Source organism: Parambassis ranga, chromosome 16, assembly GCF_900634625.1.
Source record: "Parambassis ranga chromosome 16, fParRan2.1, whole genome shotgun sequence".
Lineage (NCBI taxonomy): Eukaryota > Metazoa > Chordata > Actinopteri > Ambassidae > Parambassis > Parambassis ranga.
In genome coordinates, this window is record NC_041036.1 from 14137240 (window position 1) to 14154003 (window position 16764).

A 16764-nucleotide genomic window follows, 5' to 3' on the forward strand; every position below is an offset into this window, starting at 1 on the left:
ATAAGAAGTCCCTGACAGTCACACTTTTAACTCCTTGATTCAGATAAATGAACACAGTAAAAGTGTGAAGTAGCAGCTTTGCTTTATTAGGATGTGGACTGTGTGTGGGAAACGTTGATGTTGTGTACAGTAAAAGTCAATGAGAGGGAAAGATCTCTCTCTACAGAGCACTGAAGAAGGCGAGGAGGCCGGTGTCAGGGGACGGGTGGGTCAGAAGCTTCTGAATCTACCAAGACAGTGTACAACAGGAGTTAGTCTCTTATACCTTTGAAATAAACACATTCACTTGCAATGACTTTTGGACACTAACAAGCAAATTTACAGCACATCTTAACAGACAAAAGTATCTCATGTCAATATAAAGAGCACCTCCTTGAAGTTTGGATGTTTGGCATCTTGGACCAGCTGCAGCAGGACAGCCTCTGTGGTAGTGAGGTACGCACCGCTCTGCTTCAGTCGGGACAGAGCAAACAAACGGTCCGTCTGGCTGTAGAGGGAACATTCAGAGTAAACCACATTTCCATGAGGCACATGCAAAGTGCAGAGGCAGAAAGACAACACATTAACAGGTACCTTCTGGATGAGACAGCATCAGCCACTATATGGACCTCCATCCCCCTCTCAAGCAGATCATAAGTTGTACACTGAGCAAAAGACATGGAGATCATCACATATATTACTAAAAGGTTCTGGGTAAAAATTATTAACATAAACTCAAGCCACCAAGCTATCAACAATTAGCATCATAACTATTAACAAAACTAAACTGTTTAACTTGTTAGCTTAGCTTCAAACTCATGCTCCTAATTAATCCTTAATTATTCATTAACATCAGACTATAAGCAGCGTCACATGGTTTTTTAAATAAAGTAATTAAATCTGCATTTATAGCATGATAACAACATAACACTCACCTCTGACATTATTTTGTTCCCAAAGGGTTGAAGCGGGGCAACTGGCCTTGTCATGTTTTCTTGAACTCTACAGCAACTCTACAAGTCCAGTTGCCCCGCTTCAACCCTTTGAATGAAAATGACGTGGACGAGAATCATCATCTGACATTATTATTTGCTCGTTGATTTACCACAATATGAACATCAATATTTAAATAATCTTCAGAAAAGGTGTATGAGCTGAGCATGGCTGCCTTTTGCCTTTTGTAGGAAAGATGGAGAACAACAGCTGTAAATAACTGTTTCCCCAATAACACAAACTGTTACGGAAATAAGTGTTGGGGAAAAAGGCAGTGCGTCATTGCAGCATGATGGTGCACACCAATCAACATGACTGTGAACACATTGTGTTCATTACATGCAAAGAACTACCAGCTGTGTTTAAGATGCAGACGAAGATACTGATGAAAGCTAAACTGCAGAAACAATCATATAGTCTTACTGCAATACACGCATGTGCCTCTATTCCACACAATATGGCTTGTTTTGGGTTCCCCAGGGCCTCCAGCTCCTTTACTACGTCCTCTGTCATCATGGTGAAAGAAGTTTTAGCATGGGCAGTCAGGTCCCCTGCTCCCAGCTCTGGCACTGTGGGCCCCAATCCTTTGGGGTACTGCTCTGTCAGAATAGGGGGGATGCCCAGAACACGACTGGCCTGTGAGAGGGAAGATAAAGAGAAAGGTAGATGAAAGCCACACAGACTAAAGGAGTGATACGACTGGGATGGTGAGTGGAGTCAACCTGGAGCAATCTAGCTGCATTGCTGACGATGTTAGTGAACTGAAAGATGTTGGGTCGGAACTTCTCCTGCATGTCACACAGGAAGACTACTGCATCCTTGGTGGAGAGCCGGCCAATGTTTGCCACTAAAAGAGTGAGGACACAATAACTCATGTTCCATTATTAGAATTGTTGCAGCATTACTGGATAAATAAACATTGTGTTTGTAACAGAGCTATGTGTTTCTGCGTGTAATGTGTAATGCTTTGATTATTATTTGGAAAATGGTTGACTCATTTTGAATAAGGAAGAATAAGACTTTTCTTCCTTGTGTGAACATTTCCTCGTTGATGTTTTCATAACAATCAGAACATCACAGTGTGACACTTTGGATTAAGAGCACACCGTTCATTTGACCAAGCTTAAATCATAAGTTATGTGACTTACTGTTGTTGCTTAAATGCAAGTAGGACGTTTGAGGGGACTGTTGTAGGTTTAACTGTCAGGCTAAGGTATTATTTCCCATGTGTCGTCTCCTGTGTAATTGGAAACCACAAGAATATTTACTTATTTTACCTTCAAATAAAAGGGAACAAAACATTGATTGTTAAACAAAACAGCATATAGCAGCGGTAACCACATCATCAAACACATCGTCAAACATCTAACTTATTTGTCAAACAATTAAATTATCAGCAAATTCATTCGAATGTCAAAACTAACCTTGCACGAAGCGAAGACACAACTTCAACTACAGAGCCTGTCTTTGGCCATAACCGCCTTAATGGACAGAACATTGGCCAATAAAATAACGCAACGTCATTATTGATGTGTGCTTAAACCAATAGTAGCAATTGTTTTCCCCGAATCACCTCCCTACATCCGGTGGGTGGAACATAAGAAAACCTCAAAGTTGTCATCTGAAGATGTCTGACAATGCAGAGTCTCCAACAGAAACGCAGAAAGAGGAGCCGCAGCTGCCGTCAGATGACTCGACAACAAATGAAGAGAAGAAAAAAAGTAAGAAAGTGTAATATATCGAATTAGCTGCGCACTTAGCGACAAAAGACCGTCTCATTATGAGTACAGTTGCTAATGCTAAGGAAGACATTTCCGGGTATGTACGTTAAGACTATTGACAATATATCTGACCAATAGGATGGAAGTTTGTTTCTGGCTATCCAATAAACGCAAAGCTTTTTCCCATCTGGAACTACCGGAATCATGCCTGAAGCTAATGCTAATAAATATGTAGGCAGGCTATTCTGTCTTTTCTCTTATATTTAAAGGTTTACACAATGTTTGTGGCCATGCTTTACATAGACCAGCAAATATATATGTAGAGCTGATTCCAATAAGAGCTTCAAGTTTGTAATAGGGACAAGTTATTACAGCTAAGCTAACGGACTCATGCTAGCTTAAAACTGTCAAACTCAGTCAACTGTATTTTTACAGGAATTGTCGGAGAACTTTAAATCTATACATGTCATTCGTTTTGTGTAGTTTATTTCAACATTAGCTGTCAGTCTTTTAGTAATTTCAGATGTGAGTGATTTTTGCCCCAGACATCTAAATCTAATCAAACACTTTGAAACCTTGGATTTGTATTAAGGTTCCATAACATAGCGTTATCTTTATAGAGATTTTGTATTGTGTAACTTAACTTCAGGTTCTGGTTAAGAAGAGTCTGCAATGAAGTTATGAAGTAGAATTCTATCAGGAGCAGTGTTTGACAGAAATCCTTGTCCCAGATCTTATAATGACAGTGTATATTAAGGGGTTTCATCCAAGTACATGTTGCAGTTTAGAATTGGGCATAAAATAAATCAACAAAAAAACTTTTGTGATTTTTAAGCTGCTTACTGTCTGCAGTCTGTACAGCACTGGCCCTGATACAAAGACAAGTGATTCTTTTCCCTCTTCCTTGTAAATCCTTGAGAAACATTTTTTTTTCACTGTGGTATGTGGTAATGGGTTGTTTTCAGTTTAGGATCCCCTGGGATGTGTCAGCAGCAACATTCACTTTTTATTTACTCTATTTATAGTTGACGTGCTGTTAAAGGCTGTTGGTGACACTCCTATAATGAAAACAAAGAAGTGGGCAGTGGACAGGGGGAGGACCGTACAGTCTCTTGCACAGTTCATTTCTCGTTTCCTGAAGCTCGATGCCAGTGAACAACTGGTAAGGATGATGTCATGACTACTTACTCAAACCATGTATTGACCATGCCAATAACAGTTGCTATTTATAACTACATCTGTTTTTCCCCAGTTCATCTATGTTAACCAGTCTTTTGCCCCCTCACCGGATCAAGACGTAGGGGTCCTCTTTGATGTAAGTACACAAAAAATGCACAGTGTAAATTGAATGAAACCGCAACTTATGGCAGCTCCAAGGCATACATTAAAATGTGGAAAAACTGAAGTTAGAAATCTGTGGAAATATTAGTATTTATTCAAGTTTGTAGAAATATTTTATATTTGTTCACATTTTTGAGTCTTTATTTTGAGCAAATATCTTCTCTCTTTTTTGAATATCATTTTTTTTTGTAGCATGCATTTGTGACCATTCTGTCTACCGGGATCAGAGTCCCAAACCTAGAACTGAACGACCTAAATCAACTGTCAGTATACCCTAAAAAAAGGATCTTTACTAACAGAGAAACAGAAACAGAAATTTGACCAAAACCAAGTGTGTGACATAATATCCACTTTAAAATGTGAGTCAAGGTATAACAAATTAGCAGCGTAACTGGTCAGCATGAACCTGCAAGATCAGCTTCATGAGTGGACGGGTCATGTGGAGCTCTGACCAGCAGAGGGGGCAATAAGAGCCAAGTATTATGTGACATAAGCCAAAATCCTTGGCCACTGATTAGTTTTGTAATGAGCAACAGGAAAGACTTCAAAATCTAGAACTCATGGTGGTCATGTGATAATTCCAGTACTCATTAGCTCCAGGGTCAAAATGTTAATAATTACGAGTTAAGATTACGTTTCTGCACTGTAATCATAGACCACTGACAAACCACATTTGCATCAAACATTTGCATTTATGTGTTCTTGTCTCTGTCTCTCTTTCAGTGCTTTGGCAGTGATGGAAAGCTGATTCTGCATTATTGTAAATCTCAAGCCTGGGGTTAGAAACAACCCCTTCTTTTTTTTTTAATATTCTCCAAAACAGGATTTTTGCTTTGAAACCATTTTTTGTTTTTTATGTACATACACTGTAAATAAATTATTGTGACAATGTACTGCTCCTTCCACTGTTTCTTTTGCACCACAAACCAAACACTCGGAGGTTTTGAGAAGTTGAGAAGGAATCACCTCTGAAAGGGGACAGACATGAGGGGAGAGGGGGCACTACAGTAACAGATGGACTTAGAGGGATTACATGATTCAGGATAGGGTTTGTAACATAAATTCCCAAGAAAGACAGAAAAGAGAGTGGAGTGGTGTGGGGACAGACGCTCCATCAGTTTGCATCTCCATCTGTCTATTGGCCAGGAGGTTTAGGGGGTGAGTGAAGCTGCTGAGGTAAGGGGCACTGATGCTCACCCTGGAGAAGGAAAAAATATGAACGGGGCATTGACACATAGAGTCTGTTCAAGATGGAGCAACTGAAATCAAGATCTTAAGGAGCTTTTTGATTAAGGGCTTTTGAACAAGGCAGAGATAACCGAGGATTGTAGGTTCAGAAGAAGTGACAGCTGAAAACAGTGATTTACCATGGTAGCTACTTCATACTTGACTCTACAAAGGACGAGGAAAAAAAGCTTTGGTAGGTACTTGTCTCATATTTTAATAACTAAAGATGAAATGATGAGATTACTTATTAATTTTATCAGCTGCTACTGTCATTTAAAATCACTTACATGAAAAATATAGACTTGCTCATTCCAGTTTCTTGAATTCTTTTACATTTCTTTATCTTACCATCATGAAAGGTAGTTTTTTTTCTTCGTGTGTTAAAATTACAGAGAGAAATGTTTTACTGACTCTTATATAATTCATACATATAAAACATTAATATTAAACATTCCAAAATATTACAACTTATTTGTATCCATTTTTTATTTCTGGACAAATTTAACCTGCAATTACCGGTTAGCTTGTTCATGCTAAACTCAGTTAATGTATGTTCATCCTGACGTAAAGGCCAACAGTAATGTTTTTCATGCAGAGTAATTGTTTTTTTTTAATGGCAATCCAAGTGCAGTTTATTGCTTCAACCACTTGACCATGTGTGATGTTTGGGATGTATTATGTATTATGTGTGTGTCTTTAAAATGGAGCTCATATAAGATAAGAGAGCTTTTGAACATATTCAGGATGTTTACATATCACATAATAATATTAATAGTACAGGTTTCTTGGATTTCTTGATTTCTCTTATTTCAGGTAGCCGTGAAGAAACTATTGATCTATACTGCCTTAAAACATTGCATTGAATACATCAAGGAAAACCTGTTTTGTCTGTTTTTCAATCTTAGTAATGCACTGAGACACACCTTTATTATTTTGGTGTACTGTTCCTAACAGGGATGGACGGGGGGGGGGGGGGGGGGGGGACACACGTGGAAGCTACTGAGAGATCAAGGCTGAGTCTAACCTGTCTTCTCTTTTCCAGGGGCTGCTGTCTGACAGGGAGACGAGAGAGAGAGAGACAGCATACATGGTCAGAGTGCACTTCACACTAAAGTACACCTAACACAAACAGATTAAAGCAGATTTCCAGGGATTACTGTTTAAATTACATTCAGATCTGTGGCTTATCCATAATTTCATCAAAAAAAGTAATCTATTATCTCCATCTTGCCTTGCACTTAAGGTCCAGCAGGGGAGTTTATGATGAGTAGCAGGCTCAGGCCAGAGTGTGCTCATCAAGAAGCTCAAAGATATTAGCCAGGGTCACAGGAAAGCACACTTTACTTAGTTGTACATAAACCCTCCTTTTTAAACAGCTGGAGGACTTATGTGACTTCAGGCACTGACTTAAGGAACATTTGACAGAGTAAGATGTTGCCATATGGACACCTTACCCTCTGTGTACACTATTCAAGGGTTTAATACCATGTTTTTGTCCAGTAAGGACAAAGGATGCTGTTTTCTCCTTTAAACTTTACATTTAAAGATAAATGTTAGTATTTTTAAATGACCTTTTTGTTTTTGGCAAAGTCAGACTTTTTACACCAAACAGTAAACAGAGTTGAGGTCAAGGGATGTATGACCATATTAGTTCCCATGCAGATCAATAGCAGGACATCATACTGAGGCTGGGCAGCCTCCTGTTGCATCCCTGCATCCCACTGTTTTCTCCCACTACGCCCACATCGTCCACCTAAATCCCTTCTTGTTCATTTTTTCTTCCATCTGTCCTTTCCCACGTGTATCAACTTCAGAGCATCTAATCCCGCTACCTTCCATCTCGTTCTCTTTTTTAATCACACTGACTTTACAGTATACTTTTTATCTTCTGTCTCTACTGTTACATCACATTTATCTTTCCTTTCTATTTAAACCTGGCAGCTCATCACCTCTTAAAACCCCCTCAAAGCATCTGTCCTACCCTCTTAGCTCCATCTGTGACTGTAGTCACACCCTCTGTCACATTTGTTTTATTTCCACGTGCGTCGTCCCCCTCCACCCTCCCTATCTGCCCCCTCTTTTCCTCACTGTTTCCCTCCTCTCTGTCTCTGTCCGGCCTTCCCCTGCTTCCCTCTCCTCCTGTGTGGCCATGCTGGAGCGTATGTCCCGTCGCTCTCGCTCCCTGCTCTCCCTGACGTTGACCAGTTTGGCTCTGGCCCTCTCCATCCTGGCTCTCTGCACCTCCTACTGGTGCGAGGGCACTCACAAGGTGGTCAAGCCGCTCTGCCTGTCGCCTGTCAAAATGAAGAACTGTGGTCAGAACAACAGTGAGCCTTACACCACAGGTATGGAAGTACCACTTGTTGCAATACGTTTTGTGCAGCTTCTCTGTTTTTATCTGTACTGGAGCTCAGATTGATATTTTTCTGTTGACCTTTGGCTGACTGTTGACTATAATGGCCTTTGAACTTAGACCACGAAATTCTAATCGCTTCATGCTTGAGTTCAAGTCAACATTTTCCCTCAAGGCGTTGCCAAAATATTGCCTTCACTATAAGGAGGATTGGGGCCACTGAAAAAAAGTCATTCTGACTTTTTTGCCTCAGCTGTTGTCAGTGGGAAGTGTTTTTTGAAAGATTTTTTTTATGTGTACATATTTTCAAACCAAATTGTCATGTTTGTCTGTATGTTTCAACTAACCAGGACAAAACAATTAAGGAAGTTAAGATGTGTTCTTGAAAGAGCAGCATTTAATAGTACGATATTCTAAAATAAATATTTGTAAAAATAAAGTTTCATAAAGCAAGTTAACAAATGTACATTAAAAATGATCACAGTATATGTATATATGTATATATAAGTATACATTGTGGCCCATACAATGTGGCCCACATTATAACAGGAGAACTGGTTTACCTTCCAGTGTGTGCTGTGACACGTTGACAGGGCGTGTTATAACAGAATGAGTTGTGTAACAGATTGATTGTGGCTTGTGTTGTCATTGCACTGTTTTGCTGGCATCTTTGTTACAGTCAGGGATGATTTACTGGTTGAACGATACCACCTGTTGTAACCACATGGATTATCTCTGCAGAACGCACGTGTTACTTTAAGAAACATGACTTTAGTTAATCCTAGAGTCCCCTCCTAATTTAGCAGAGACAAAATGTTACTAGATACCTGTATTGTTTATGCACTCATGTAAAACCTGTTCACTGAATAAATCCAAAATCATGAAAACCATAAAAAAGGTTAGAAGCAGACTTTGTGATGAGGTTCTCGTTAAAGAAAACATGTCTTGAGCTTTTCTTGAGACACACTGCAGTTCTAGAAAGGGGTTGTGGTTTGTGTGTGTTGCTGCATGCTGTGTGTGTTTGAGTGTTTCCTACATTTTGGCCCTGACAGTTGATCCTGGTTACACAGGTGTTCTTGATCTTTGCTCTGTTGCTGCATAACCACCACTACCTGGAACTAATCTGGCTGCTGACAGGGCTCCCCCCTGTTAGAAAGTGATTGTCCTCAGTTTAATTTAATTTTAATCTCTTTTTGCCCATACCTTAGCCCCACACTCAATGTACTATAATTATGGCTTATAGCATTAATCTGAGGGGTGTGAGTCCAGCTCTCAAAGGTTTATTCCCCTCACAGAGGAGGAGCTGCTGCCTTGTTATTTTCTCAACAGATATGCTTAATCCACTCTGAGATTAACAGCTACCACTGCACAAAGAAATCAATTTTGATCACTACATGTACTTTGTGTTCTTGTACGGAAAGACCTACCTTTACTAATGCACAGTGCTTAGGGGCATGATGCCAAGGCTGCATGTGACAGCACAGCACGGAGGGATGCTAGTTTTGAGGAATTGGTGATTTGCTGGTTTTTCGGGTAAGGGGCCTCCAGTATATCACAGATCTAGTATCTGTGATCTGTGAATTGGTTCCCTTCTCCAGAATAACTTCACCAACTAAATTAGAATTAAGAGAGAGTGTGTGTCCTCACCGACTTTTCATGCTTGAGTTTTTTAAAATGGAAACTAAGACACGTCACACGTGTGTGTGTGTGTTGGCGTGTCAACACATGCCTGCGATGTGTTTCTGATTTCCTCAGAACTGTCCTCAATGCAGATTTGTATCATGAGGCGGGTGTTGTTGTATTTGTATAATGTCTGTATGGCTCCTGTGCATGCAGGTTTGGATTGGTTAGGAGAGCAGAGATTTACTCCCATGAGTATTAATATGCTCTATCATGTGCATCCATTATTTAATATAAGGGTTAAAAAAAATCTTCTTACAGTATTCTCTCCTCTTGTTTTTAAAGAGAGTCCCACTCAAAACCCCTTCAACCGAACACTGTCTCCAGCCAGGAGAGAAGAGTTGGCCAAGATCAGACAGAGGCAGCTGGCCAATGCTGTTCACTACATCTGGGAGACTGGAGAGGACAAGTTTGCTTTTAGATACTTCCACACTGGCTTCTGGGAAAGCTGTGAAAAACACAATGATGGTGAGACCAAGAAGCTTATTTGTTCATATTAATAGGTCATCCTTTACTGAACATATCAAACTGATACATTTTCCATCCTCTTCTTTTGAATGATGTCCTTCCGTAGGGGAGAAATGTCGCAGCTTTATAGAGTTAACTCCAGGGGAAACACAAGGTGAGCTGTGCAGTCTATTACTGTGATATCTACATAATCCTATTCAATTAACCCTTATTACACTGGTTGGAGGTCATTGTACTTAGGTAGAAGTAGATGAGTTATACAGTTCCTATTTGAAATCAACATTTTTTGTGGTGTTTCTGTTAATTATAGGAAGTCCCTACACAACATATGATTTCTCACATGTCAGGGACAGTCTGAAAAAAAAAACTAATAAGCGAAGCGTCTATAGTCTCCCACGAAAGCCATATCACTGAGGTCCAGGTGCTGACCTCTGTGTGGGATGCAAAAGGAGTGCTGCTAGTAGACTACCTGGGAAGGGGTCACACCATTACAGAGGCTTACTCTGCTGATCTCTGTAGACAAAACCCTCACAAGTCCACAGTATTCTATTCACCATTCTCTTCCACTGTTTTGGCACACTCTGACTAGTATGTGTTATTAAGATGAAGCAGACGCTCAGTGGTTGAGCTTGTTTAAATGTGCTTACTTTGCTTGAATGTGTTTTTGCATGTGTTGCAGGTGTTCTCTGGCTCTCAGTTGTTTCTGAGTTTACATACATTGGCCTGCTGGGGATGGGCTTCTTGCTGATGTGGCTGGAAGTCTTGTGCTCCCACAAAGAGATGCACTCTCTAAAAATCAATGCCTATGCAGCTATTTGTACTGTTCTATCAGGTGAGTACATACCTCCGTTTATTTTGTTTTTTTTTCCACATTTGACCAAAATAATCGAGCCTTTGGCTCAGTTATCTGAGTTTCCTGGATACTTTGTTTCCCCTACTGTGCAGGTCTTCTTGGAATGGTGGCACATATGATGTACACCACTGTATTTCAGATGACAGTCATTGTGGGCCCCAAAGACTGGAGGCCTCAGTCATGGGATTACGGCTGGTCATTTGCGTAAGTGGCTGTTCTTGGCAGCATTTAAGCCTGCTTTATTAAACTATGGACAAAATACCACAGTTATTAATGTTCCCCTTGACCCCTGACATTTCTACGTTCTGTGTTCCCAGTCTTGCTTGGGTGTCTTTCAGTTGCTGTATGGGTGCCGCAGTGGTGACCCTCAATTCCTACACCAAGACCATCATTGAGCTCCGTCGCAGACAGAGACTCCGTCTGGAGGAGGCTAGAGCTGCCACTCATGCCCCTTCCTATGATGAGGTTGTACCAGGGGGTGGCCTCTACTCTGTCAGCGGCCTATTACAGTGTCCTGACGGCATGATTGATGTGGCGTGGGCGCCTAACGGCAGCGTGGTTGGAGTGGGAAATGGGGATGTGCCAACTTTGGTTTTGGTAGGAGGCTGTGGGCCGGAGGGCTGTGAGGACTGCGAGAGAGAGATGGATGAAATGGAGGAGGCCATGGACCGAGTTGATTCGCCTTGTTAGGGGGTCAGTTTGACACCTCAACAAAGAAGGGCTGAAAACTAAACAGACATTTTCGATGAGCAAATGGGTGTTGTTTGTCTTCTTTGGCTTCTACTGAACTGAGGGGAAATGAACACACATCAAAAGACTGCAATGTCTGTACAGGACTCATACATGTGCAAGCCTGCATGTTTTCTCAGTATTATTCAGTGCCTCATGGTAAAAAGGTAAGTGAGAGGTGACATTTGTCATCAACCTTTGTCAGAGTCCACAATGGTGGTGGCTGCCAACCAGGATGACAAGCCAGTTCACCTGATTTGGCATCTTCAGGCTACTACGTACCTCTTCCACCAAAATAAAGAAGAGACTTGAGTGGTGGCCAATTTGAAACCAGCTCCAGCTCTGCAGAAAGCCAGATCTGAGGGTTGCAGTCACAGCGAAATTCTCTGGACTCAAAAATTGTGCTGCTGCTGCACTACCTGATAAAAGGTCTCATTATTACAGGGTCCTAATGCTCTGATCTCTTGAGACATGTACAGGAGAAAATCACGAAGAATCAGTGTAGAAATCTAACGGGAGGAGTGCTCTTCCACCAGGAGAACACCTCAGCACACAATGGTGATGGATGCTATCCAGAATTTGAACCAACACTCTGTTGCTCTGATTTGACACCCTCAGAATACTACCTCTTCCTCTGGACAAACAAGAGGCTTGATAGTTGACATTTTGACTGTGGTGATGGTGACATCATGGCTGCTGTGGACCACTGTCTGTAGGTCAAAGATGCCAACTTCTTCAGGGACTAGTTTTTAAAAGGGCACAAAGTTATCACTCACCCCCATATATGTCTGTATGTAACTGCTTATAAATGTTCTTATGTTATCTTTAGCTCAATAAGTCATTTGATAGAATGTTTAATTTCCTGAGAGAACAGCCAGTTCTTTAATATATATATATATCTGTAATATTTAACATGCTTCCTTTTTTGAGGTGTTTTGCTTCTCTGGCAACAAAGTTTCAGCAGACACAAAATTTTGATGTAATTCACGTACACCAGAAGCTCCCACGAGACGCACAGACAAACACATAGAGATAGAAAGATTACAGAGATTTTGAAAAGTCTGCTCTCTGATGTTGAACAGCAGATTATGTGTAAACCAGTAATCCCGAGTTGGACGGAAAGGGGGGAGGAACAGAGTGAGGAGAGATGTGAGGAAGAGAAGTAAGTGAGGGGAGGGGGTGGTTCAGAATAAAAGTTGGAAAGAAACACAAACGCACACACACACACACACGGACACACACGGACGCACACTGCATTAAAATGCCACATTTTATGGGAAGCAATGGTTTACAAGTGCATTAAAGTCTGTTATTTATTGTGTTCAATGAGTCATAAATTCACCTTAAATATGTTGGCCATACATTTGAGATAATCCTGGATTTACAGTCGAGGATTAATACAGTTGAAAACACAAAGAATCATTTTTGCTGCTTTGATATACAGTGTGTTTCTAAGTCAAAGAGGGGTTTCTTGTTTTTTCTGAAAAGATAAATAAACTGATTCACAAACCACAGACTTATCAGTAAACCTTTAATTTATTGTACAGTGAATGCATGTGAGAGCTACAATCTCAATTTAGACTTTTCAAATTATGTAAAAAAAATGCTAAAATAAGTTAACAAGTTAGATTCGATGAATTTATAATCGTCATTAATAATCACAATAATTACTGTAAATCCTGCCTCTACATGGTTTACTTTTATTTAATATAAATGTATTGACAATCAGAAAAAAAACAAATTACATCCAAGACACTGCAAGAATGAGTATTTACACAGTGGAGCTGATTAAATTAAATAGGAAACATAGAGTTAAAAGACATGAGGGGAGGTGGGGCATGGGACTATTTCAATGGTTCATAGTGGATCAGACGCATTGCATTCTCATTTTCAATCACCCCTTTGATGAACTCTCCTTCAGCCAGCCTCTCTGTGAATGGAAAAGAGAGGAGAAGTGAGGAAAAACAGCAGGTTGAATAATGACTACATCTTGTCTAAGAAATCCAGTATTATCTGCCAGTGGCATGCAACACTGGTGTCACTTGAGGTTTCATGGCCAGTGGTTGGTACATACATAACAAAGCTTGCATGACACAAGTGATGCTGTAAGTGGGGATGCGCCCCCAGGTGGATTTATTGCTTGTATTGTTGTTAAGCCAAACAGCTGATTGTAAAATGTAATCTTCCTTACAGGATGTTGGAACATCTGATGAAGAAAGGTAGTAAGAGCTTACTCTTGTTTTTAATCTCTCTCCAACAAAGTAACTACACAATGCCTGGCAGCATGTACAGTAAATGCGTACATGTGATGCCTCTTACCATTGTCTTTCTTATCAAAGAAAGCCCACAGCTTGTTAGCTCTCTTGTCGGGTGTGTTCTCATCCTCGGGTAGCTTGGCCTGCTCCTCCTTGGGGATTAGCTTAAATATGGCCTGAGAGAGAAGGAGGAGGGGGAAAATGCTGCATCATTTCAATCACTAAAATGTTTCTGAGCATTGAATTAGGAACAAATGTGAATGAGCCAAGAGGTTTGAAATCTATAGGACAAATGAGGAACTTGACTGCCTTTGTAAGTTGATTACTGTCTTGTGTATATTTGTGGTTATCAAGCCTTTTATCAAACCTGACATCAAGAGAGAATTTCTTTTTGCTTAGCAGCCTACAATTAATCATCACCTTGCACACAGAAGCAGTCCTAGAGAAATCCACAGATCCATCTGAAAACGACACGTCCAGGAGCCTGTGTGCTATTTTTCAGAGGTGGCTGACCTGCAATGGGCCACTTAAAAAAATCCAGCAGATTGAAAAGGACTGTGCACTTCAAGTCCAGGCCTTTAAGTGAGTGTGTCCCACTTAGAGTGGAAGCACTCATCTCCCACATTTAAGACACCTAGATTAACATGGATTAGTGCCAAGACTCAGGCCACAGGCCAAACACCAAGATGTCATCATTTTCCTCCTGGGACTCTCCCTCCAACTTGCCCCTCTGACATCAAGCAGTCTGTGTAGCTCAGACTGTGAGCTTGTACATAACAAGGTTGTGGGTTTGTAGTCTGTTATGAAAATAGAACTAAACTCTTAGTTTAATTAGTTTATTCATATTCTCTATAACGTGGGGTCAATAAACAGAAAAAAGCTGATATTCCACATGTCTACTTCAGTGTTTTACAGACTGCGGAGGTTCTAATCTTATTGTCAGCTGTTATCAAATCTTTAAAAATGTTTTGCACTGGTTGTAAACATGTTGCTTATGAACTCAAGCCAATTGGCCAGCATTTAAATCCCATTACAATGCCAGCTGGATTCTCTGCTGATCTGTCTAAACCTCTCATGGATCTTTATTATTTGCCTCAAAACAGAATGCAAAGAAACATCATACTAATTATAATTACAGTGCACATGTTTATTATAGGGAAGCACCAGCCCTCTGAGAAACAAATACTCAGGACAATGAGCAGACTCTCTATTAGGAATGCTGCACTGTCTATATTTTCTGAGCCAACTAATCACAGAGATTATCAGGAGTTTTAGGCTCAAACAGAATGGCTAATTGGCAGGTGATCAGGACTGAGACCCACATAACATGAGCAATACATCTTGCTGAGGGTTGGGCAGTAAAAGAGAAATGTCTGATGAAATAATGCACAAATATCTTCATGTCAGACTCAGCAACTCTACAGACTTCATACCTATGACATAGTTATATTTTCCTTCCACTATAACCTGAAATCATTCTGAGGACCACGAGGAAGAAGGTGTGTCATGTTTCATGTAGACACACAAAAGTCAAAATAAGGATTATCATAGCCACTCCTCTGATCACTGTTGTACACATGAGTTGTGCCTACCTGGCAGATCTCTGTCACTTCTGTCTTGGTGATGTATCCATTCTTGTCTACATCAAACAGTGAGAAGGCCCACTCTAGTTTCCGGGTGGTCTTTCCAGTGGAGGTCATGTGTAGAGCAATGATGTACTCCTTGAAGTCCAAAGTGCCGTCATCATTGGTGTCAAAGGAGCGAAACACGTGCCGTGCGTAGGTCTTGGCGTCGCTCTCTGGGAAGAAGCGAGCGTAGATCTGCTCGAACTCTTCCGGTGTGATGCGTCCTGTTGGACACTGCTTCTGGAAGTTCTCATACCAGTGGCAGATTTCTGTCTCTGTGAATATGGTGCTGAGCTTCAGGTCCTCAAGGATCTCCTTAGATAGTGCGCCGCTGGTGGCATTTCCCATGATGGTTGTTTTTCTGGTGAGGTGTCAGTCTTGTCAAACTCCTCAGCAAGTATTTGCCACCTGAGTTCTTGAGAGGCTTCCCTGACTCTGTTTTCTCCACAATATCTTCTCTCACCAGCTCCTTCTTTTTACAAAGGCCAGACAGAATGGGCTGTGGATTAAAGGAATGATTAATAAATCAAAATATGATATAAGCCACAACACACTGCATAGAAAAAGTGAGGAACTCTTACCTGTGTGTGGTGTGGGCAGACAATGGCTGAGGGAAGGAGTGTCTGTCTTGACTGTAAGACAGTGAGAGATAAAGAGGGCAGGGGGAAACACTCCCACAGGTTAATTCTGTTAATGCGGGATTTAAGGTGGATGAGCGTTTGACTAAAATGAACCCCAGGATCCTTATTTTCTCTATTGAGTCCGGAGGACTAGAAGGACCAATACTCTATGACAGTGTATTTATAATAATTAAAGACAAGACTTATTTATTCCTTGTGGTACTGTACCTAATAAATGATTAGCTCTGTATTAATTAGCAGAGGCTTCGTACAACTTCCTGTAATATAATAACATTAATATAAACCAACATTAATATATAATATCATTAAGATACACTTGAGTGCCGTAAAATCACAGGAATCACAGTGTCATTTGATGAAGGGGTAGGTAGGTTTTTAAATCTAACTTCAAATTCTCCTTCAACAATATGTCTGCTATTTCAGTACTGGATTTCAGTGGGTTTAGATGATCACTGACATCTATTTACAGACAACCATCTGTCTGTGCAGTTTAACTCCTGGCTCCAAGTCACCTGCGCCTCCAATCCCACTACGACCCTCTCATCATCATCATCATCATCATCACCACAGTCACTCTGTGCATGCCCTCCTTCCTGTCCTGCCTGAATCTTAAATATCTGAACTCTTTTTTTAAATATCTCTCTTTTTTCCTGCAGGCCGAATTGTCCATTATTTAACTTTATTATTATTTTTTCTCTGCCATACTTCACAGGTTTTTTGGGTTACACAGTGGTGATTCCCCTTCAGCATATCTCCAACTATAAACAGCTCTCACCTTACAGAAGTGGGTGGGTCATTAATGGCACATTTACATCATTGTTTACATCGGTTTGTTTTGTTTGTGTCATCTTATATTAGACTGAATGTGTCATCTTAGTCCTGTGTGTAGTTTCACACAG

The 16764-nt window shown here is 40.6% G+C and overlaps 4 protein-coding genes across 4 annotated transcripts; 2 read left to right on the top strand and 2 right to left on the bottom strand.

Moving 5' to 3' along the window:
- Positions 1-63: 63 nt before the first annotated feature.
- isoc2 (isochorismatase domain containing 2) lies at positions 64-2524 on the bottom strand. The gene is made up of 7 exons (XM_028426107.1): positions 2397-2524; positions 2121-2209; positions 1695-1819; positions 1396-1608; positions 574-644; positions 370-487; positions 64-226 (listed from the first exon to the last, which is right to left on the bottom strand). Coding segments are annotated over exons 2-7 (594 nt in total). The 5' UTR covers positions 2122-2209; positions 2397-2524; the 3' UTR covers positions 64-160.
- Positions 2525-2539: 15 nt separating this feature from the next.
- On the top strand, positions 2540-4927 carry atg12 (ATG12 autophagy related 12 homolog (S. cerevisiae)). Its single transcript, XM_028426108.1, has 4 exons — positions 2540-2693; positions 3719-3855; positions 3946-4008; positions 4758-4927. The coding sequence occupies exons 1-4, from the start codon at positions 2600-2602 to the stop codon at positions 4815-4817; spliced, it is 354 nt and encodes a 117-aa protein (XP_028281909.1). The 5' UTR covers positions 2540-2599; the 3' UTR covers positions 4818-4927.
- Positions 4928-7398: 2471 nt separating this feature from the next.
- Positions 7399-12851, top strand: LOC114448885 (germ cell-specific gene 1-like protein). Its single transcript, XM_028426106.1, has 6 exons — positions 7399-7606; positions 9580-9762; positions 9869-9916; positions 10442-10594; positions 10708-10819; positions 10933-12851. The coding sequence occupies exons 1-6, from the start codon at positions 7411-7413 to the stop codon at positions 11303-11305; spliced, it is 1065 nt and encodes a 354-aa protein (XP_028281907.1). The 5' UTR covers positions 7399-7410; the 3' UTR covers positions 11306-12851.
- Positions 12852-13149: 298 nt separating this feature from the next.
- On the bottom strand, positions 13150-15898 carry rcvrn2 (recoverin 2). The gene is made up of 4 exons (XM_028425839.1): positions 15806-15898; positions 15192-15723; positions 13664-13775; positions 13150-13274 (listed from the first exon to the last, which is right to left on the bottom strand). The coding sequence occupies exons 2-4, from the start codon at positions 15570-15572 to the stop codon at positions 13189-13191; spliced, it is 579 nt and encodes a 192-aa protein (XP_028281640.1). The 5' UTR covers positions 15573-15723; positions 15806-15898; the 3' UTR covers positions 13150-13188.
- Between the last annotated feature and the right edge of the window lie 866 nt (positions 15899-16764).

Excerpts from the sequence above, each read along its gene's own strand:
- atg12 (XM_028426108.1), top strand. The coding sequence starts at position 2,600 with ATGTCTGACAATGCAGAGTCTCCAACAGAAACGCAGAAAGAGGAGCCG. Across the intron at positions 3,856-3,945 it reads TCGATGCCAGTGAACAACTG|TTCATCTATGTTAACCAGTC; the intron begins GTAAGGATGATG and ends GTTTTTCCCCAG. Across the intron at positions 4,009-4,757 it reads ACGTAGGGGTCCTCTTTGAT|TGCTTTGGCAGTGATGGAAA; the intron begins GTAAGTACACAA and ends TCTCTCTTTCAG.
- isoc2 (XM_028426107.1), bottom strand. Across the intron at positions 1,609-1,694 it reads ATGCAGCTAGATTGCTCCAG|GCCAGTCGTGTTCTGGGCAT; the intron begins GTTGACTCCACT and ends TCCCTCTCACAG. Across the intron at positions 488-573 it reads GATGCTGTCTCATCCAGAAG|CCAGACGGACCGTTTGTTTG; the intron begins GTACCTGTTAAT and ends TTCCCTCTACAG.
- rcvrn2 (XM_028425839.1), bottom strand. The coding sequence starts at position 15,572 with ATGGGAAATGCCACCAGCGGCGCACTATCTAAGGAGATCCTTGAGGAC. Across the intron at positions 13,776-15,191 it reads AAGTGACAGAGATCTGCCAG|GCCATATTTAAGCTAATCCC; the intron begins GTAGGCACAACT and ends CTTCTCTCTCAG. Across the intron at positions 13,275-13,663 it reads CTTTGATAAGAAAGACAATG|AGAGGCTGGCTGAAGGAGAG; the intron begins GTAAGAGGCATC and ends TTCCATTCACAG.
- LOC114448885 (XM_028426106.1), top strand. The coding sequence starts at position 7,411 with ATGCTGGAGCGTATGTCCCGTCGCTCTCGCTCCCTGCTCTCCCTGACG. Across the intron at positions 10,595-10,707 it reads TATTTGTACTGTTCTATCAG|GTCTTCTTGGAATGGTGGCA; the intron begins GTGAGTACATAC and ends CCTACTGTGCAG. Across the intron at positions 10,820-10,932 it reads GATTACGGCTGGTCATTTGC|TCTTGCTTGGGTGTCTTTCA; the intron begins GTAAGTGGCTGT and ends CTGTGTTCCCAG.